Source organism: Oncorhynchus gorbuscha, unplaced genomic scaffold (assembly GCF_021184085.1).
Source record: "Oncorhynchus gorbuscha isolate QuinsamMale2020 ecotype Even-year unplaced genomic scaffold, OgorEven_v1.0 Un_scaffold_828, whole genome shotgun sequence".
Taxonomy (NCBI): Eukaryota; Metazoa; Chordata; class Actinopteri; order Salmoniformes; family Salmonidae; genus Oncorhynchus; species Oncorhynchus gorbuscha.
The window spans coordinates 203,123-226,050 of NW_025745827.1; the positions used below are offsets into that span (position 1 = coordinate 203,123).

General features: G+C 48.4%; 1 protein-coding gene across 1 annotated transcript in view; it reads right to left on the reverse strand.

Annotated features, from left to right (window-relative positions):
- Nucleotides 1–2,054: 2,054 nt before the first annotated feature.
- Nucleotides 2,055–22,928, reverse strand: part of LOC124020474 (protein PHTF2-like) — a 73,662-nt gene continuing 52,788 nt past the window's right edge. The window contains exons 8-21 of the mRNA XM_046335720.1: nt 20,997–21,167; nt 19,055–19,196; nt 18,906–18,929; nt 14,456–14,656; nt 13,978–14,199; nt 13,359–13,484; nt 11,886–12,158; nt 11,491–11,622; nt 10,385–10,471; nt 10,088–10,243; nt 6,481–6,576; nt 3,746–3,871; nt 2,235–3,517; nt 2,055–2,071 (exon numbers count right to left, since the gene is read on the reverse strand). Of these exons, the coding sequence (XP_046191676.1) occupies nt 3,497–3,517; nt 3,746–3,871; nt 6,481–6,576; nt 10,088–10,243; nt 10,385–10,471; nt 11,491–11,622; nt 11,886–12,158; nt 13,359–13,484; nt 13,978–14,199; nt 14,456–14,656; nt 18,906–18,929; nt 19,055–19,196; nt 20,997–21,167 (1,777 nt within the window). The 3' untranslated portion in view covers nt 2,055–2,071; nt 2,235–3,496. The remainder of the gene's footprint in view (nt 2,072–2,234; nt 3,518–3,745; nt 3,872–6,480; nt 6,577–10,087; nt 10,244–10,384; nt 10,472–11,490; nt 11,623–11,885; nt 12,159–13,358; nt 13,485–13,977; nt 14,200–14,455; nt 14,657–18,905; nt 18,930–19,054; nt 19,197–20,996; nt 21,168–22,928) is intronic.

Consider the following 22,928-nt stretch of genomic DNA (forward strand, 5'->3'; position numbering starts at 1 on the left):
TTGGTTCTGTTCAGGCTGATGTGTATCCAGATAGATATTGGTTCTGTTCAGGCTGATGTGTGTCCAGATAGACATTGGTTCTGTTCAGGCTGATGTGTGTCCAGATAGACATTGGTTCTGTTCAGGCTGATGTGTATCCAGACATTATTTACATGTCAGTTTATTTCAATGATAATTCCCATCAAGAGATACAATCTCTTGTTTTGATCGAGTGTCTCTACAAGGGGTGGTATGTATCTAGAAATGTAACGTATATGAAATATGTTTTAAATGAAGAAAGTGATTTGCAAGGAATGAATTATGACCAGCATCCTAAATGGCACCATATTCCCTACGTAGTGCACCTCTTTTGAACAGGAGCCATAGGGCTCTGGTCAAAAGTAGTGCACTATATAGGGAATAGGTATTGGTACACAGACATGATGAAATGTAGGAATCTAAACTGTTGTTTTGCTCATATGATGTACGAAGGAAGAAACTAGAAGTTGAGTGACACAACAATGTCCATTTTTTATTTTCCTTATAAACACCTAGAACTGAGGAAACAGACCAGCTCACTAAACGTTGTTTATCTTCTCTTCAACATAAATATGCAGATTTATTTCGAAAACGGAATCACAACGCAAAAACAAGTGTGCGTCAGAAATGTCACCCTATTCCCTACGTAGTGCACTACTTTTGACCAGGGCTCTGGTGCACTAGGGATCAGGGTGGCATTCCAGACAGGTTCGTCGGAAATGTCACCCTATTCCCTACGTAGTGCACTACTTTTGACCAGGGCTCTGGTGCACTAGGGATCAGGATGGCATTCCAGACAGGTTCGTCGGAAATGTCACCCTATTCCCTACGTAGTGCACTCCTTTTGACCAGGGCTCTGGTGCACTAGGGATCAGGATGGCATTCCAGACAGGTTCAGAGTCATTTTCTAAATACATTTTTTTCAGACTCAAGTGACGTCTTTTCTCTCAAGCACAGAACATGAGGGACAATCTTCACAACAACAACAAAGGAAAAGAAGAGGCGACGCCATGTTTTCTTAAAGCATTTCCAATAATATGAAACCCAAACAGTTATTTTGTGTTAATACAGTTTTATCCAGCAAATAAAAAGCACTTTGGTCGTCTTCACACAGACTGAGCCAAAAAGTCCCAAGCAATAACAACTACAATGGTTTGTGTGACATTGAAACATGTAACATTGTTTCTATACGCTACTTTAAAGTGCACATTTTCAGGCATTCCAAACGGTAGCGACGAACATCGACTGTGCGGACAGCGACTAAGACCTGGGACCTCTTTTGTTCTAACTATAATACAAAACACGTTGTGTGTTGAGCTACGAGTTATTGCTGGAAATACAGTCTAACCTTTGAAATAACTCAAATGCTCTGTGAGAAAACCATGCGACGTAAAACAGTAAACAAGGGAAGAAGGGCGAGAGAAAGCAACATGGTGACGAGGTTGTGATGACGGATCACAGGCCTGAATAGCAGTATTTCAACCAGACTGCACACCTCACTGTGTCTGGTTTACAGAATAGGGTTGGGAGTACAGAAGCCAATACTGAATGGTATCACCATAAAAGGTCGCGACCCCACTCCCTCAGGGTCTCAGTATGTAACAAACACATTTCCATTACAGACTTGTACAAGTGTGTACCAGGACAAACATACACACCCCCCAAATGATCATTATAGGAGTAACATAGTTGACCATGTTCAGTCACACACTGTTTAGCTAGTGGGCCTGGAGGTCTCAATTTCACATACAGAATACTAACCCAGATCTGTTGGCTAGGTTTACATATTCCCCTCCACCCAGTACAGTACTGTACCTCCCATCCACCCAGTACAGTACCTCCCATCCACCCAGTACAGTACTGTACCTCCCATCCACCCAGTACAGTACTGTACCTCCCATCCACCCAGTACAGTACTGTACCTCCCCTCCACCAGTACAGTACTGTACCTCCCCTCCACCCAGTACAGTACTGTACCTCCATCCCCAGTACAGTACTGTACCTCCCATCCACCCAGTACAGTACTGTACCTCCCATCCACCCAGTACAGTACCTCCCATCCACCCAGTACAGTACTGTACCTCCCATCCACCCAGTACAGTACTGTACCTCCCATCCACCCAGTACAGTACTGTACCTCCCATCCACCCAGTACAGTACTGTACCTCCCATCCACCCAGTACAGTACATCCCTTCTAAACAATACAACACAGTACTTCCCATCTAGCCAGTACAGTACCTCCCATCTAGCCAGTACAGTACATCCCATCCAGCCAGTACAGTACCTTTCTTCTAGCCAGTACAGTACCTCCCTTCTAGCCAGTACAGTACATCCCATCCAGCCAATACAGTACCTACCATCTAGCCAGTAGAGTACATATTCTAGCCAATACAGTACCTCCCATCTAGCCAGTACAGTACAGTACCTCCCTTCTAGCCAGTACAGTACATCCCATCCAGCCAATACAGTACCTACCATCTAGCCAGTAGAGTACATATTCTAGCCAATACAGTACCTCCCATCTAGCCAGTACAGTACCTCCCATCTAGCCAGTACAGTACCTTTCTTCTAGCCAGTACAGTACCTCCCTTCTAGCCAGTACAGTACATCCCATCCAGCCAATACAGTACCTACCATCTAGCCAGTAGAGTACATATTCTAGCCAATACAGTACCTCCCATCTAGCCAGTACAGTACAGTACCTCCCATCTAGCCAGTACAGTACAGTACCTCCCATCTAGCCAGTACAGTACCTCACCTATTTCCTCACCAATCATTTGAGTGATGTGTTGTGTTTTATCCTGCATCTCTCTCTCCACTACAGCCGTCACTTAGCTTATCATTAGAAACGCCAAACACACAGAAACATTGTTCATCTATTCTGAACTTTGGTGTACTGTTGTTGTCGTCAAAAGCAACAACAAAAAAAGCCTCTACATTGAATTGACCATAAAGTACAACCGGTGTGTGTGTGTATGTAGGCTGTAAAACACATCATTATTATCATTACAGTCCGTCTATGATCAGAAACTACTACTCGTTGCAGTTCTCACAGTGAAATGACTGCGTTTGTGTGTCACAGTCAACAAACTAAACAGCTGCATTATAATGCACATTGTCCTTACTAGTCTGAAGGGATGGAACTCTTTTACCTTTTTAACTGAATTATCATCTTGCTGTGTTTTGATCCAGTCCCTCTGAGAACACAAAACCTGTATAGCTTAAAATAACATTTTGTAACTTTTTCAACAACAACAAAAATAAAAAATACTGAAAGGGTAAAATAAATATATCTTGAATTGCACACGTGAAATGTAAGCACTCCGTTATGTACTCTGAGAATGGGGCTGTTTGTCCGTCAGACCATAGATACAGGGAAGCCCAGTCAGTCCGTGAGCGAAAGGACAACAGCGCCCCCGTGTGGTGAGAGAATGTATCACATCTTCCAGAGCCAGCTGTGACCTGATCAGCTTACTGTCATGATTTGATCTTCCAGAGCTGAGGACAGAAAGGTGTGGTAAGTTCTTCCTTCATACTGATATCTACACACTCAACAAATCAACTCCATTTCATTTCAAATAAACTTGTGTATAAGTACTAGTACCACACACACACACACACACACACACACACACACACACACACACACACACACACACACACACACACACACACACACACACACACACACACACACACACACACACACACACACACACACGTTACCTTCAGGTTGAAGCCCAGTAGGTCACTGATGACCCCGGACACAGCAGACAGGATGACCACCTGGGTGATGTTGTAGAGCAGAGGGTTCATCGTCAGACCATACAGCCTGAATGGAGCATCCAACTCCTGGGGAGTGAGAGGAGGTAGGAGGGGGAGAAATGGAGGGAGGGGGAGAAATGGAGGGGTGGAGATGGAGGGAGGGGGAGAAATGGAGGGGGAGGGTGGAGGGAGGGGAGGAGATGGAGGGAGGGGGAGAAATGGAGGGGTGGAGATGGAGGGAGGGGGAGAAATGGAGGGGTGGAGATGGAGGGAGGGGGAGAAATGGAGGAGGGAGGGGGAGAAATGGAGGAGGGAGGGGGAGAAATGGAGGGGGAGGGTGGAGGGGGGGAGAGATGGAGGGGAGGAGATGGAGGTAGGGAGGGGAGAAATGGAGGGGTGGAGATGGAGGGAGGGGGAGAAATGGAGGGGTGGAGATGGAGGGAGGGGGAGAAATGGAGGGGGAGGGTGGGGAGAGATGGAGGGGAGGAGATGGAGGGAGGGGGAGAAATGGAGGGGTGGAGATGGAGGTAGGAGGGGGAGAAATGGAGGGGTGGAGATGGAGGGAGGGGGAGAAATGGAGGGGTGGAGATGGAGGGTGGAGGGTGGAGATGGAGGGAGGGGGAGAAATGGAGGGGTGGAGATGGAGGTAGGAGGGGGAGAAATGGAGGGGTGGAGATGGAGGGAGGGGGAGAAATGGAGGGGTGGAGGGTGGAGATGGAGGTAGGAGGGGGAGAAATGGAGGTAGGAGGGGGAGAAATGGAGGGGTGGAGATGGAGGGAGGGGGAGAAATGGAGGGGTGGAGATGGAGGGTGGAGATGGAGGGGGAGAAATGGAGGGGTGGAGATGGAGGGTGGAGATGGAGGGAGGGGGAGAAATGGAGGGGTGGAGATGGAGGTAGGAGGGGGAGAAATGGAGGGGTGGAGATGGAGGTAGGAGGGGGAGAAATGGAGGGGTGGAGATGGAGGGAGGGGAGAAATGGAGGGGTGGAGATGGAGGTAGGAGGGGGAGAAATGGAGGGGGAGGGTCGGGGAGAAATGGAGGGGAGGAGATGGAGGGAGGGGGGAGGAATGGAGGGGTGGAGATGGAGGTAGGAGGGGGAGAAATGGAGGGGTGGAGATGGAGGGAGGGGGAGAAATGGAGGGGTGGAGATGGAGAAATGGAGGGAGGAGATGGAGGGAGGGGGAGAAATGGAGGGGTGGAGATGGAGGTAGGAGGGGGAGAAATGGAGGGGTGGAGATGGAGGGAGGGGGAGAAATGGAGGGGTGGAGGGTGGAGATGGAGGTAGGAGGGGGAGAAATGGAGGTAGGAGGGGGAGAAATGGAGGGGTGGAGATGGAGGGAGGGGGAGAAATGGAGGGGTGGAGATGGAGGGTGGAGATGGAGGGAGGGGGAGAAATGGAGGGTGGAGATGGAGGGTGGAGATGGAGGGAGGGGAGAAATGGAGGGGTGGAGATGGAGGTAGGAGGGGGAGAAATGGAGGGGTGGAGATGGAGGTAGGAGGGGGAGAAATGGAGGGGTGGAGATGGAGGGAGGGGGAGAAATGGAGGGGTGGAGATGGAGGTAGGAGGGGGAGAAATGGAGGGGGAGGGTCGGGGAGAAATGGAGGGGAGGAGATGGAGGGAGGGGGAGGAGATGGAGGGGTGGAGATGGAGGTAGGAGGGGGAGAAATGGAGGGGTGGAGATGGAGGGAGGGGGAGAAATGGAGGGGTGGAGATGGAGAAATGGAGGGGAGGAGATGGAGGGAGGGGGAGAAATGGAGGGGTGGAGATGGAGGTAGGAGGGGGAGAAATGGAGGGGTGGAGATGGAGGGAGGGGGAGAAATGGAGGGGTGGAGATGGAGGAGGAGGGGGAGAAAAGGAGGGGGAGGGTGGGGGAGAAATGGAGGGGTGGAGATGGAGAAATGGAGGGGTGGAGATGGAGGTGGGGATGGAGGGAGGGGGAGAAATGGAGGGGTGGAGATGGAGGGTGGGGGAGAAATGGAGGGGTGGAGATGGAGGGAGGGGGAGAAATGGAGGGGTGGAGATGGAGGGAGGGGGAGAAATGGAGGGGTGGAGATGGAGGGAGGGGTGGAGATGGAGGGAGGGGTGGAGATGGAGGGAGGGGGAGAAATGGAGGGGTGGAGATGGAGGGAGGGGGAGAAATGGAGGGGTGGAGATGGAGGGAGGGGGAGAAATGGAGGGGTGGAGATGGAGGGAGGGGGAGAAATGGAGGGGTGGAGGGTGGAGATGGAGGGAGGGGGAGAAATGGAGGGGGATAGGGTGGAGATGGGGGGGGAGAAATGGAGGGGGGGAATGGAGGGGGAGAGGGTGGAGATGGAGGGAGTGGGAGAAATGGAGGGGGGAGGGTGGAGATGGAGGGATGGGAGAAATGGAGGGGGGAGAAATGGAGGGGGAGGGTGGAGATGGAGGGAGGGGAGAAATGGAGGGGGGAGGGGGAGATGGAGGGGGAGGGTGGAGATGGAGGGAGGGGGAGAAATGGAGGGGGGAGATGGAGGGGGAGGGTGGAGATGGAGGGAGGGGGAGAAATGGAGGGGGGAAATGGAGGGAGGGAGGGAGGGTGGAGATGGATGGGGGGGTGGAGGGGGAGGGTGGAGATGGAGGGAGGGGGAGAAATGGAGGGGGGGGTGGAGGGAGGGGGAGAGATTAATAATGGAGATAAGATGAGAAAGAGAACCAATAGAGATGCAGCTTGCCGTACCTTCAACAGCTTGGTGGCCAGCTTCAGTACGTTGTTGACTAATGTCAAATCCTCCTTCTTGTTTGGTTTCTTCTCCATCTTCAGGTACAGATTAATCTGGTGAAAACAGTTAGTCAATAGAAGTTGAGCCTTAAAGGACATATCCTCCCCAAACCACTCATTCCTTTCATTTACAGTGTTAAATAACACTACTATGTGAGACTATTTTTGTGAATCAATGTTTCATTTTGGCGTTATAATATTTCTACTTTGCACATTCTTCCATTGCAAATCTACCATTCCAGTGTTTTACTTGCTATATTGTATTTACTTTGCCACCATGGCCTTTTTTTGCCTTTACCTCCCGTATCTCACCTCATTTGCTCACATTGTATATTGACTGTATGTTTGTTTTACTCCATGTGTAATTATTGACTGTCGAACTGTTTGCTTTATTTGGCCAGGTCCATGTGTAAATGAGAACTTGTTCTCAACTTGCCTACCTGGTTAAATAAAGGTGTTCTCAACTGCCTACCTGGTTAAATAAAGGTGTTCTTTGCCTACCTGGTTAAATAAAGGTGTTCTCAACTTGCCTACCTGGTTAAATAAAGGTGTTCTCAACTTGCCTACCTGGTTAAATAAAGGTGTTCTCAACTTGCCTACCTGGTTAAATAAAGGTGAAATAAATAAACATGGAAAATAGTTGTGGAAATCTGTTGCAGCTCAAGTTGACTACAAGATCCACAATGCAATGCTCTCTATGGGCTGGCTGGCTGGCTATATAGCAAGCAAACACACACTAATACCAAATACAATATTAGCATGTAAAGTAGCCAGTTAGCTTTAAACTCGCCTACAATCTCACCATGTTTAATCTGCAGATGGAGTCTAACATTCGCAACGGCAGATATACTTTTGAGGAGATGGGAAACGTTGCCTGTGCTATGTCAATGCGATGCATTCTGGGTGATTCTGGGACAAGGAGTGAATGAGTCTACTGGGCTCGATCTCAAAACCACGAAATCAGCACTAATTTCGTCAACAATAAGTACAACATTACAAATATTTTCCAAGATGTGAGATAATTAACTTGCCATTTGGAATCGTGAAGAATAGGTACGTTTCTCGACCATTACATGGACTTTGAGAAGGGATTGCCTGATTAGCTTAGCAACCGCGTTACGCAGCATGACAACGTGAACGCGATTGGTCGACGGTCTACTGGGTGGGGCGTTATAATATCTTCTATCTCTGCCATGCAATGCACCCTGGACTAAAGAGGCAGACAAATATGCTCGACCCTGCATTAAATTACAAATTTCTCAAGGTAGAAATATAGCAAAAATATGATCAATGGCTCATTCGAGAGAAGACATCCTCCCAAGTTAAAACATAGGCCAGTATTGAAATCTGACATGTATGATAGATGTTTTCGCGATCTAAAACTCATATTCCTATTAACTTCCTGTGTAGTGAGAGCGACTTTATCACGGTGATGCTTGAACGCCAATAACTCCTATAAACATGAAATGACCCAGGAGACGATAGAACATCATTCGGAGGTGCACAAAAACAATATAACATTAAAAATAGATGAACCTTTTGTCACTTAAAATGTGTGTCCCTATGTAACTACACAAGTTAGCAAGTGTGGTACATCTGCTAGTTCTTCCTCCGTATTAATTGGCGAACTTCCAAAGTCTTGCTATAACGATACCAGTTGCGTGTGTACCTCCCTCCATGCCTGTCTACCTGTTCTGTCAGTAAGATGGAGGTGTTGGTCTCTGAGCCTGTCTACCTGTTCTGTCAGTAAGATGGAGGTGTTGCTGGTCTCTGAGCCTGTCTACCTGTTCTGTCAGAAAGATGGAGGTTTTGGTCTCTGAGCCTGTCTATCTGTTCTGTCAGTAAGATGGAGGTGCTGGTCTCTGAGCCTGTCTACCTGTTCTGCCAGTAAGATGGAGGTGGTGTTGGTCTCTGAGCCTGCCTACCTGTTCTGTCAGTAAGATGGAGGTGCTGGTCTCTGAGCCTGTCTACCTGTTCTGTCAGCAAGATGGAGGTGTTGGTCTCTGAGCCCGTCTACCTGTTCTGTCAGTAAGATAGAGGTGCTGGTCTCTGAGCCTGTCTACCTGTTCTGTCAGTAAGATGGAGGTGTTGGTCTCTGAGCCTGTCTACCTGTTCTGTCAGTAAGATGGAGGTGTTGGTCTCTGAGCCTGTCTACCTGTTCTGTCAGTAAGATGGAGGTGTTGGTCTCTGAGCCTGTCTACCTGTTCTGTCAGCAAGATGGAGGTGTTGGTCTCTGAGCCTGTCTACCTGTTCTGTCAGTAAGATGGAGGTGTTGGTCTCTGAGCCTGTCTACCTGTTCTGTCAGCAAGATGGAGGTGCTGGTCTCTGAGCCTGTCTACCTGTTCTGTCAGTAAGATGGAGGTGCTGGTCTCTGAGCCTGTCTACCTGTTCTGTCAGTAAGATGGAGGTGTTGTTGGTCTCTGAGCCTGTCTACCTGTTCTGTCAGTAAGATGGAGGTGCTGGTCTCTGAGCCTGTCTACCTGTTCTGTCAGCAAGATGGAGGTGTTGGTCTCTGAGCCTGTCTACCTGTTCTGTCAGCAAGATGGAGGTTTTGGTCTCTGAGCCTGTCTACCTGTTCTGTCAGTAAGATGGAGGTGTTGGTCTCTGAGCCTGTCTACCTGTTCTGTCAGCAAGATGGAGGTGCTGGTCTCTGAGCCTGTCTACCTGTTCTGTCAGTAAGATGGAGGTGCTGGTCTCTGAGCCTGTCTACCTGTTCTGTCAGTAAGATGGAGGTGTTGTTGGTCTCTGAGCCTGTCTACCTGTTCTGTCAGTAAGATGGAGGTGCTGGTCTCTGAGCCTGTCTACCTGTTCTGTCAGTAAGATGGAGGTGTTGCTGGTCTCTGAGCCTGTCTACCTGTTCTGTCAGTAAGATGGAGGTGCTGGTCTCTGAGCCTGTCTACCTGTTCTGTCAGTAAGGTGGAGGTGTTGGTCTCTGAGCCCGTCTACCTGTTCTGTCAGTAAGATGGAGGTGCTGGTCTCTGAGCCTGTCTACCTGTTCTGTCAGTAAGATGGAGGTGTTGGTCTCTGAGCCTGTCTACCTGTTCTGTCAGTAAGATGGAGGTGTTGCTGTACTTCTTGCAGGTCTCTGAGCCTGTCTACCTGTTCTGTCAGCAAGGTGGAGGTGTTGGTCTCTGAGCCTGTCTAACTGTTCTGTCAGTAAGATGGAGGTGTTGCTGGTCTCTGAGCCTGTCTACCTGTTCTGTCAGTAAGATGGAGGTGTTGCTGGTCTCTGAGCCTGTCTACCTGTCCTGTCAGTAAGATGGAGGTGCTGGTCTCTGAGCCTGTCTACCTGTTCTGTCAGTAAGGTGGAGGTGTTGGTCTCTGAGCCTGTCTACCTGTTCTGTCAGTAAGATGGAGGTGCTGGTCTCTGAGCCTGTCTACCTGTTCTGTCAGTAAGATGGAGGTGCTGGTCTCTGAGCCTGTCTACCTGTTCTGTCAGTAAGATGGAGGTGTTGGTCTCTGAGCCGGTCTACCTGTTCTGTCAGTAAGATGGAGGTGTTGGTCTCTGAGCCTGTCTACCTGTTCTGTCAGTAAGATGGAGGTGTTGGTCTCTGAGCCTGTCTACCTGTTCTGTCAGTAAGATGGAGGTGTTGCTGTACTTCTTGCTGGTCTCTGAGCCCAGGGTAACAAAGCGGAGCAGGAAGAGAGACAGAGAGGAACACCAGATCACCAGCTCCCAGTTATAGTGACACTCCAGGAAGGTGTGGTGGATATGGAGCAACTACAGGGAGGAGAGAAGAGCTTGTTTAAACGCTCGTCCCACTCAAACAGACAGGTGGAACAGCATTCACACCGTTACTAACTGTATTAGAGCATAACAGACAAGGACTGTAGCAGGCTGAGAATGGTGACTCACGCTGACCTGAGCACAGCAGATGAAGACTACGGAGAGGGTGAGGAGGAAGGCAGAGGACACGATCACATCCACCGACCGCTGAGGACCCCTTCTCTGTAACACACATTTTAAATACTTTAGTTGGACAAACACACTTATCCACCCACGTCTATCACAACACATCTCCTCATAGACACAGAGGGAGGTTCAGGTAGGCATGATGGAACTCAACTCATCTCAGACACAGAGGGGAGGTTCAGGTAGGCATGATGGAACAACAACACATCTCAGACACAGAGGGGAGGTTCAGGTAGGCATGATGGAACAACAACACATCTCAGACACAGAGGGGAGGTTCAGGTAGGCATGATGGAACATCACATCTCAGACACAGAGGGGAGGTTCAGGTAGGCATGATGGAACAACACATCTCAGACACAGAGGGGAGGTTCAGGTAGGCATGATGGAACAACACATCTCAGACACAGAGGGGAGGTTCAGGTAGGCATGATGGAACAACACATCTCAGACACAGAGGGGAGGTTCAGGTAGGCATGATGGAACATCACATCTCTCAGACACAGAGGGGAGGTTCAGGTAGGCATGATGGAACATCACATCTCCTCATAGACACAGAGGGGAGGTTCAGGTAGGCATGATGGAACAACACATCTCATAGACACAGAGGGGAGGTTCAGGTAGGCATGATGGAACAACACATCTCATAGACACAGAGGGGAGGTTCAGGTAGGTATGATGGAACAACACATCTCATAGACACAGAGGGGAGGTTCAGGTAGGCATGATGGAACAACACATCTCATAGACACAGAGGGGAGGTTCAGGTAGGCATGATGGAACAACACATCTCATAGACACAGAGGGGAGGTTCAGGTAGGCATGATGGAACAACACATCTCATAGACACAGAGGGGAGGTTCAGGTAGGCATGATGGAACAACACATCTCATAGACACAGAGGGGAGGTTCAGGTAGGCATGATGGAACAACACATCTCATAGACACAGAGGGGAGGTTCAGGTAGGCATGATGGAACAACACATCTCAGACACAGAGGGGAGGTTCAGGTAGGCATGATGGAACAACAACCAGTTGGAGAACATAGAACACACCTTGAGATATGAGCGCAGAGAGAGCCACATCTTAATGTTCTGGACTTTCTTCAGACGGAAGTGAGGCACCTCCGACTTCCTGGCTCGCCGTGCCGACGTCAGGTGACCAAACAGCTTGGCGAATAGCAGCCTCTGTCAGGTCAACACACACACACACACACACACACACACACACACACACACACACACACACACACACACACACACACACACACACACACACACACACACACACACACACACACACACACACACACACACACACACACACACACAATACGTGTAAGTGATAAGACCTTTAGAAATAAAACGTCTTCAGAATGTCTTCATGTAACAATCAATGGTCAATATTGATCTGTAATTAAGATGAAAGAACCTGGAAAACACACACACACCTGTTTGTATGTCCTCTCGGCCACGCTGAGCAGGAAGAAGAAGAGCCAGATGAGACAGACGCGCACCATGAAGCTGAGCGTTACCATGGTGATCACCATGACGTCGGAGGAGGAGCCGAACGCCACAGAGATGAGCTCATAGGCTGAGAGCTGCGTCAGCTGTTCCAGGTCCTTGTACTGAGACAGCCTATAGGCGAAGGGCGTCAGGCCCAGAGTCACTGACACCAGGTTACCAAAGACCTGGTAGCCAATACCTGGGGTGTACAGGTTGACCTGGAGGAAGGTAGAGATGGAGAGACGGGAGGGAGAGATGGAGGGAGGGTGTGGAGAGACAGGAGAGAGAGATGGAGGGAGGGAGTGGAGAGACAGGAGAGAGAGATGGAGGGAGGGAGTGGAGAGACAGGAGAGAGAGATGGAGGGAGGGAGTGGAGAGACAGGAGAGAGAGATGGAGGGAGGGAGTGGAGAGACAGGAGAGAGAGATGGAGGGAGGGAGTGGAGAGACAGGAGAGAGAGATGGAGGGAGGGAGTGGAGAGACAGGAGAGAGAGATGGAGGGAGGGAGTGGAGAGACAGGAGAGAGAGATGGAGGGAGGGAGTGGAGAGACAGGAGAGAGATGGAGGGAGGGAGTGGAGAGACAGGAGAGAGAGATGGATGGAGGGTGAGGGGAGACAGGAGAGAGAGATGGAGGGAGGGAGTGGAGAGACAGGAGAGAGAGATGGAGGGAGGGAGTGGAGAGACAGGAGAGAGAGATGGAGGGAGGGAGTGGAGAGACAGGAGAGAGAGATGGAGGGAGGGAGTGGAGAGACAGGAGAGAGAGATGGAGGGAGGGAGTGGAGAGACAGGAGAGAGATGGATGGAGGGTGAGGGGAGGAGAGAGAGGGAGGGAGCAATGGAGGGAAGGAGAGATAAAGAGACAGGAGGGAGAGATGGATGGAGGGTGAGGGGAGGAGAGAGAGGGAGGGAGCAATGGAGGGAAGGAGAGATAAAGAGACAGGAGGGAGAGATGGATGGAGGGTGAGGGGAGGAGAGAGAGGGAGGGAGCAATGGAGGGAAGAAGAGATAAAGAGACAGGAGGGAGAGATGGAGGGAGGGAGTGGAGAGACAGGAGAGAGAGGGAGGGAGCAATGGAGGGAAGGAGAGATAAAGGGAGAGGCGAGGAGAGATGGAGAGAGAGAGGGAGGGAAAGAGATAAAGAGACAGGAGAGAGACAGCCGTTACCTATATCTTTCATGTCATTGTTCTAAGTTATAGAGAATGTAAAGTGATCTGAGAGAAACGTGGTATATATAATATATACATATATAAGTGCCTTCCATTATCATGGAGTCCAATCTGCATTCATTAACATTCTAGTTGAGAAAATCCCCCAGGTGGCTGATGGAGGTGTGTTCCCGGTCTTCCATTGTAAAGCGTTACCGTCCACACCAGATGTCATCCCTGACAACAGTATCAAGGCCCTGGCTGTTACTCACCCTGTTCATGATCATACCGCTGATCTCCAGGACAGACATGTCAGCCTTCTTACAGTCGTTCCCCTCCCAGACGATGGCACTGACCCGCTCCAGACCTGGGTTGGTGCTGTGTAGCCACGTATGACCCTGTAGAGGACACAACTAGATCAACACAATAACTACTGTTACACGCTGAGGGTTTGAGGCTGATCATCCTCATCGACAAGGTTACCACGGTTACGTCAGAACACACAGTGACAACAAAGACAGATAAATAGGAACATTCACGCTACCAACAAAACCTCTTCATTAATGTTGCAACCATTTTATTGCAAGCTCAGTCCCACACTTACCCCCTCCTTCTCTAACCTTTGATCTCTAACCCCTGATAAACAGGGTGAAAGGGTCATCTCTGTTCTCCTTGGTAGCAGGGCAGACTGCAGCTCCCTCTCACTCTGTCAAACCCTAACATCACACGTCTAACCCTAACTCCTAACCTTTGACCTCTAACCCACCTGGTGAAAGGGGTCATCTCTGTACTCCTTCTTGGTAGCAGGACAGACTGCAGCTCCCTCTCACTCTGTCAAACCCTAACATCACACATCTAACCCTAACTCCTAACCTTTGACCTCTAACCCACCTGGTGAAAGGGGTCATCTCTGTACTCCTTCTTGGTAGCAGGACAGACTGCAGCTCCCTCGCCCTCTGTCTCGCTGGTGCACGAGGAGCGACACTCAGCACAGTGCAGGAAGTCCTCCCACAGCAGGTCCTCTGTCTCGGACTCGTGTCTGGTGCTCTCTGAGTCCTGGGTCCGCAGGCTGGAGCACCGAGAACTACAGCTGGTACCGGACTTAGGAGTCTCCTAGAGAGAGGGGGGGTGAGTGTGTGTGTGTGTAGGGGGTGGAAATGTGTGTGGGTGTGATGTAGCTAAGTGTACCCACACTGTGTGTGTATGTATGTACTGTATGCAAGTGTGTGTGTGTATGATGTACAGTATGTACTGTATGTAAGTGTGTGTGTGTGTGTGTGATGTACAGTATGTAAGTGTGTATGATGTACAGTATGTACTGTATGTATGTGTGTGTCGCTGTGCATGGCTCTGTGTGAGTGTGACCAACCTGGGTAGTGTGGAGGTCACCCACCTCAGTGTTGATGGTGTAGTGTTTCTTGTAGTGATGTGGTTTCCTGTTGCGCAGCGTGCAGTCGCTGCTGACGCGCTCTACGCCCCTACGGATGGCGGTGTAGGACGCTTCAGGATCCTCCTCACTAGACGCCTCATCAGACATGTTCTCCACACCCACACCACGGCTCTGGGTCTCCTGGCAGGAAGACAGATTGGACAGATTCCTACTTTCAGACTACAGACTAGCGAGTGTATAGTCTGTTTATACATGGTTAAACTCACCTGTTTCTGGACAGTATGTGTGTGTATTAGCTACCTTGTTTACCTGCTGACGGAGAGCAGTAGCAGTGTGTTGTGTGGTGGTGGTGTGTGTGTTACCTTGTTTACCTGCTGACGGAGAGCAGTAGCAGTGTGTTGTGTGATGGTGGTGTGTGTGTTACCTTGTTGTTTACCTCAGAGATGGCAGCTTCGCTTTTAGTCCCTAGGAAACTGTGCAGTATTTCGTTTTTTAGAATGTATTATTTCTTACATTGTTAGCCCAGAAAACCTTAAGTGTTATTACATACAGCCGGGAAGAACTATTGGATATCAGAAAAGACGTCAACTTAACAGCACAACCAGCACTACAGCCAGGAATATGACTTTCCCAAAGCGGATCCTTTGTCTGCACCTCCCAGGGCATTTGAACTGATTCCAGAGGCCGACCCAAAGCAACGCCGTCGGAGGAGAGGGTGCAGGAGCGGTCTTCTAGTGAGGCTTCGGATGCGCACACACCACCCAACGCTTCAGAGTACATTACTCGCTAATGTCCAGTCCCTAGTTAATGAAGAAGATGAGATCAGGGCAAGAGCTGCTTTCCAAAAGAGATATCCGGGATTGTAACATACTCTGTTTCAAGAAAACATGGCTAGCTGTTCGTACAGCAAACAGTATTTTCAGTGCATCGCGCCGACAGGAATCAACATCTCTCCGGTGAGAAGAAGGGCGGGGGTGTATGTTTCATGATTAACAACTCATGGTGTAATTGTATCAACATACAAGCACTCAAGTCCTTTTGTTCCCCTGACTTACAATTCCTCACAATCAAATGCCGACCGTATTATCTCCCAAGAGAACTCTCCTCGGTTATCGTCACAGCCGTGTATATCCCCCCGCAAGCGGATACCAAGACGGCCATCAGGGAACTTCACTGGACTTTATGCAAACTGGAAACCATATATCCTGAGGCTGCATTTACTGTAGCTGTGGATTTTAACAAAGCTAATTTGAGAACAAGGCTACCTAAACTCTATCAGCATTTCGATTGCAGTACATGAGCGAGTAACACGCTCGACCATTGGTCCTTCTGTAGCTCAGTTGGTAGAGCATGGCGCTTGTAACGCCAGGGTAGTGGGTTCGATTCCCGGGATCACCCATACGTAGAATGTATGCACACATGACTGTAAGTCGCTTTGGATAAAAGCGTCCACTAAATGGCATATATTATTATATTATATATATTATTATATATTATATTATATATATTATTATATATTATTATTATATATTACTCTAACTTCCGCAATGCGTACAAGGCCCTGTCCTCTTTTAGCAAATCTGACCATGACTCCATCTTGTTGCTCCCCTCCTATAGGCAGAAACTAAAACAGGAAGTGCCCGTGCATAGATCTATCCAACGCTGGTCTGACCAATCGGATTCCAGCTTCAAGATTGTTTCGATCACGTGGACTGGCATATGTTCCGGGTAGCCTCAGACAATAACATTGAAGTATACGCTGACTCGGTGAGCGAGTTTATAAGGAAGTGTCTAGGAGATGTTGTACCCACTGTGACTGAAACTTTCCCTAACCAGAAACCGTGGATTGATGGCAGCATTCGCTGCTGAAAGCACGAACCCCGCATTTAATCATGGCAAGGCAACTGGAAACACGGCCAATACAAACAGTGTAGTTATTCCCTCCGTAAGGCAATCAAACAAGCAAAGCATCAGTATAGAGACAAAGTGGAATCGCAATTCAACGGCTCAAACACGAGACATATGTGGCAAGGTCTACAGACAATCATGGATTACAAAAAGAAAACCAGCACCGTCGCGGACATCGACATCTTGCTTCCAGACAAATTAAACAACTTCTTTGCGCGCTTTGAGGACAATACAGTGCCACCAACACAGCCCACTACCAAAGACTCTGGGCTCTCCTTTTCTGTGGCAGACGTGAGTAAAACATTTAAATGTGTTAACCCTCGCAAGGTTGCCGGCCCAGACGGCATCCCTAACCGCCTCCACAGAGCATGCGCAGACCAGCTGGCTGGTGTGTTTACGGACATATTCAATCAATCCCTATCCCAGTCTGCTGTGCCCACATGCTTCAAGATGGCCACCATTGTTCCTGTTCGCAAGAAAGCGAAGGTAACTGAGCTAAACGACTACCGCCCCGTAGCACTCACTTCCGTCATCATGAAGTGCTTTGAGAGACTAGTCAAGGACCATATCACCTCTACCCTACCTGTTACACTTGACCCACTTCAATTTGCTTACCACCCCAATAGGTCCACGGACAATGCAATCGCCATCACACTGCACACTGCCCTATCCCACCTGGACAAGAGGAATACTTATGTAGAAATGCTGTTTATTGACTACAGCTCAGCATTCAACACCATAGTACCCTCCAAACCCGTCCTTAAGCTTGAGACGCTGGGTCTCGACCCCGCCCTATGCAACTGGGTACTGGACTTCCTGACTGGCCGCCCCCAGGTGGTGAAGGTAGGAAACAACATCTCCCCCGCTGATCCTCAACACTGGGGCCCCACAAAGGTGCGTTCTCAGTCCTCTCCTGTACTCCCTGTTCACCCATGACTGCGAGGCCATGCACGCCTCCAACTCAATCATCAAGTTTGCACTACAGTGGTAGGCTTGATTACCAACAACGACGAGATGGCCTACAAGGAGGAGGTGAGGGCCCTCGGAGTGTGGTGTCAGGAAAATAACCTCTCTCTCAATGTCAGCAAAACAAAAGAGATGATCGTGGACTTCAGGAAACTGCAAAGGGAGCACCCCCCTATCCACATCGACGGGACAGCAGTGGAGAAGGTGGAAAGTCTGGTACGGCAACTGCACCGCCCACAAACGCAGGGCTCTCCAGAGGGTAGTGAGTTCTGCACCGCCCACAAACGCAGGGCTCTCCAGAGGGTAGTGAGGTCGGCACCACCCACAAACACAGGGCTCTCCAGAGGGTAGTGTGGTCTGCACCGCCCACAAACGCAGGGCTCTCCAGAGGGTAGTGAGGTCTGCACCGCCCACAAACGTGGGGCTCTCCAGAGGGTAGTGAGGTCTGCACCGCCCACAAACGCAGGGCTCTCCAGAGGGTAGTGAGGTCTGCACCGCCCACAAACGCAGGGCTCTCCAGAGGGTAGTGAGGTCTGCACCGCCCACAAACGCAGGGCTCTCCAGAGGGTAGTGAGGTCTGCACCGCCCACAAACGCAGGGCTCTCCAGAGGGTAGTGAGGTCTGCACAACGCATCACCGGGGCAAACTACCTGCCCCTCCAGGACACCTACACCACCCGATTTCACAGGAAGGCAAAAAAGATCATCAAGGACAACAACCACCCGAGCCACTACCTGTTCACCCTGCTCCCATCCAGAAAGTGAGGTCAGTACATGTGCATCAAAGCTGGGACAGAGAGATTGAAAAACAGCTTCTAGCTCAAGGCCATCAGACTGTTAAATAGCCATCACTAGCACAGAGAGGCTGCTGCCTACATACAGACTTGAAATCATTGGCCACTTTAATAAATGGAACACTTGTCACTTTAATAAACGGAACACTTGCCACTTTAAGAATGTTTACATATCTCGCATTACTCATCTCATATGTATATACTGTATCCTTCACTATCTATTCTTCACTATCTATTGCATCTTAGCCATTCTGTCACTACTCATCCATATATTTATATACTATTATCTCATGCCTTTACTAGATTGTGTGTATTAGGTTTTGTTGTGGAATCTGTTAGATATTAGGTTTTGTTGTGGAATTTTCTAGATATTAGGTTTTGTTGTGGAATTGTTAGATATTACCTGTTAGATACTGCTGCACTGTCAGATCTAGAAGCATAAACATTTTGCTACACTCACAATAACATCTGCTAACCAAGTGAATGTGATTTACCTTGGTGACGAGGGGGGAGTAGCAGTGTGTTGCGTGGTGGTGTGTGTGTGTATAAATGTGTCTGTTACCTTGGTGACGGGGGGCAGTAGCAGTGTGTTGCGTGGTGGTGTATGTGTGTATAAATGTGTCTGTTACCTTGGTGACGGGGGCAGTAGCAGTGTGCTGCGTGGTGGTGTGTGTGTGTATAAATGCGTCTGTTACCTTGGTGACGGGGGGCAGTAGCAGTGTGTTGCGTGGTGGTGTATGTGTGTATAAATGTGTCTGTTACCTTGGTGACGGGGGGCAGTAGCAGTGTGTTGCGTGGTGGTGTGTGTGTGTATAAATGTGTCTGTTACCTTGTTGTTTACCTTGGTGATGGGGGCAGCAGCAGTGTGTTGAGAGGAGGGGGTGCGGCCCAACACGTCTCGTCTGACCTCAGCGCAGGTCACAGTGGTGAGACCCTCCATCATGGAGCTGTAGCCCCTCCTCACTACTCTTACAGGTTATCCTCCCATCCAGAGACACATAGCCATTATCTGTCTCTGTGGACTTGTCTATGGACAGCTTGGACTTCTTCGACCTGAGGGGAGAGATGGAGGGGGAGATTAAAGGGGGGAGGCGGTAGAGGTGGAGAGACGGGACAGGCAGACAGTCCCAAGTCCATCCAGCATGCAGAAATCAGAACAAGACAGAATCACTTGGATCAAGTTGGTACTAATTGAAGCCATGGCATGGAAGCAGAGAAACTAAGTTCTAAAAGGGATGGGTTACTGGTGCTACTAAGCAGAATTCAAATAGAGTTGATTTGAATAGGATTTGGGATTGGGATGACTGACAGTGACCATTAGATTTCTGGTGTGAAAAGATTGGATTTTTAATACTGTTTCTAGATTGAAAGACTCAAAGACGTCCCCAGGGATCCCTTTTAACAACTATAAAGCCTTTACTGATGTTTATGCTTCGGCATCTTTTGCTCCGTGCTTCTCTTGGCCATAGCTTGAATAGTTGAACGAGCCGTAACGTTGGCAACAACAAAGAAAACAAAGCTGCAAAATCCCTTTTTCCACACACAGACAAATGATAACAAAGATGGAAGACAGACCTCTCCTTTCACATACTTTGTCCCGCTGAGAAACCCGTGGAGACAAGTTAATAATCAAACTGCCGTGGAAAAGCATTTAAATATGGATCTCCTCTGTGTGTGTCCAGTTAAAATAACACTGTTTAATAACTTCTCATCTCAGCCAAATAATTATCTTACCAGATAATGTTTATCATATAGTGGGAAGAATCATTTTCAAAAACATATATTTACTACGTACACTACCGTTTAAAAGTTTGGGGTCACTTAGAAATGTCCTTGTTATTGAAAGAAAAGCACTTTTTTTGTCCATTAAAATAACATCAAATTGATCAGAAGTACAGTGTAGACATGGTTAATGTTGTAAATGACTATTGTAGCTGGAAACGGCTGATTTTTAATGGAATATCTACATAGGTGCACAGAGGCCCATTATCAGCAACCATCACTCCTGTGTTCCTGTAGGGTTAAAGTTGATTTTGTGGGTCTTGATTGATTATGTTGTTGTTATTACATTAGTGTCTTGTTCGAGAAACAGACGTCTTACAAGTCCTCAACTGGCAGCTTCATTAAATAGTATCTGCAAAAACACCAGTCAACGTCAACAGTGAAAAGGCGACTCCGGGATGCTGGCCTTCTAGGCAGAGTTCCTCTGTCCACTGTCTGTGTTCTTTTGCCCATCTTAATCTTTTATTTTTATTGGCCAGTCTGAGATATGGCTTTTTCTTTGAAACTCTGCCTAGAAGGCCAGCATCCCGGAGTCACCTCTTCACTGTTGACGTTGAGACTGGTGTTTTGCGGGTACTATTTAATGAAGCTGCCAGTTGAGGACTTGTGAGGCATCTGTTTCTCAAACTAGACACTAATGTAATAACAACAACATAATCAATCAAGACCCACAAAATCAACTTTAACCCTACAGGAACACAGGAGTGATGGTTGCTGATAATGGGCCTCTGTGCACCTATGTAGATATTCCATTAAAAATCAGCCGTTTCCAGCTACAATAGTCATTTACCACATGAACAATGTCTACACTGTATTTCTGATCAATTTGATGTTATTTTAAATGGACAAAAACAAAATGTGCTTTTCTTTCAAAAACAAGGACATTTCTAAGTGATCCCAAACATTTGAATGGTGTAGTGTACAGGACTCCGTTCTCTCATTCAATAGAAAGGGATATTTATTATTGATCAGAATCAGAATCCGGGTGGAATCCAAGGGATGTTGCAGCTATACCAGAGAGAGAGAGAGAGAGGGTTCTTTAGTAACCTCACGGGAGGGAAAAATACACACCGCGCTTTACAGAGATCATGCCAGAAATCTCTGAAGAGAGCGATGCACAGGCTGTACGGTGAGCCGGTGGCGGCACCGTGGCAGTGTGGGCCGCCCTCCCGGGTGTTATCAGTGGTGCTAGAGCCATCTCCTTCCCTATGTACATCCAAGTGAGCGGCCTTCCTTAGACGCCTTTGGTCCAGATCAATAAGAAAGAGTACTTAGAGAGAGAGAGGTCCAGACACAAATCACTGTTGTTGTGATTGAAGAAAATAAATCATTAAAATAATACCCTTTTTCATTTATTTATTTTTAAAATCACAAGAAGGAAGATAGAAAATGAATGAAAACGGTTGGTTCACTGACAGAGGTGTCTACTACATCAGGTATGGTTGGTTCACTGACAGAGGTGTCTACTACATCAGGTATGGTTGGTTCACTGACAGAGGTGTCTACTACATCAGGTATGGTTGTGTCTACTACATCAGGTATGGTTGGTTCACTGACAGAGGTGTGTACTACATCAGGTATGGTTGGTTCACTGGCAGAGGTGTCTACTACATCAGGTATGGTTGGTTCACTGGCAGAGGTGTCTACTACATCAGGTATGGTTGGTTCACTGACAGAGGTGTACATCAGGTATGGTTGGTTCACAGGTGTCTTACATCAGGTATGGTTGGTTCACTGGTATGGTGTCTACTACATCAGGTATGGTTGGTTCACTGACAGAGGTGTCTACTACATCAGGTATGGTTGGTTCACTGACAGAGGTGTCTACTACATCAGGTATGGTTGGTTCACAGCGGTGTCTACTACATCAGGTATGGTTGTGTCTACTACATCAGGTATGGTTGGTTCACTGACAGAGGTGTCTACTACATCAGGTATGGTTGTGTCTTCATCAGGTATGGTTGGTTCACAGAGGTGTCTACTACATCAGGTATGGTTGGTTCACTGGCAGAGGTGTCTACTACATCAGGTATGGTTGGTTCACTGACAGCGGTGTCTACTACTACATCAGGTATGGTTGGTTCACTGTGTCTACTACATCAGGTATGGTTGGTTCACTGACATCAGGTATGGTGTGACAGAGGTGTCTACTACATCAGGTATGGTTGGTTCACTGACAGAGGTGTCTACTACATCAGGTATGGTTGGTTCACTGGCAGAGGTGTCTACTACATCAGGTATGGTTGGTTCACTGACAGAGGTGTCTACTACATCAGGTATGGTTGGGTGTGTCTACTACATCAGGTATATGGTTTGGCAGAGGTGTCTACTACATCAGGTATGGTTGTGTCTACTACATCAGGTATGGTTGGTTCACAGAGGTGTCTACTACATCAGGTATGGTTGGTTCACTGACAGAGGTGTCTACTACATCAGGTATGGTTGGTTCACTGACAGCGGTGTCTACTACATCAGGTATGGTTGGTTCACTGACAGAGGTGTCTACTACATCAGGTATGGTTGGTTCACTGACAGAGGTGTCTACTACATCAGGTATGGTTGGTTCACTGGCAGAGGTGTCTACTACATCAGGTATGGTTGGTTCACTACATCAGATGGGTGTCTACTACATCAGGTATGGTTGGTTCACTGACAGAGGTGTCTACTACATCAGGTGTGTCTACTACATCAGGTATGGTTGGTTCACTGACAGAGGTGTCTACTACATCAGGTATGGTTGGTTCACTGACAGAGGTGTCTACTACATCAGGTATGGTTGGTTCACAGGTATGGTTGGTTCAGAGATGTCTACTACATCAGGTATGGTTGGTTCACTGACAGTATGGGTGTCTACTACATCAGGTATGGTTGGTTCACTGGCAGAGGTGTCTACTACATCAGGTATGGTTGGTTCACTGGCAGAGGTGTCTACTACATCAGGTATGGTTGTGTCTACTACATCAGGTATGGTTGTGTCTACTACATCAGGTATGGTTGGTTCAC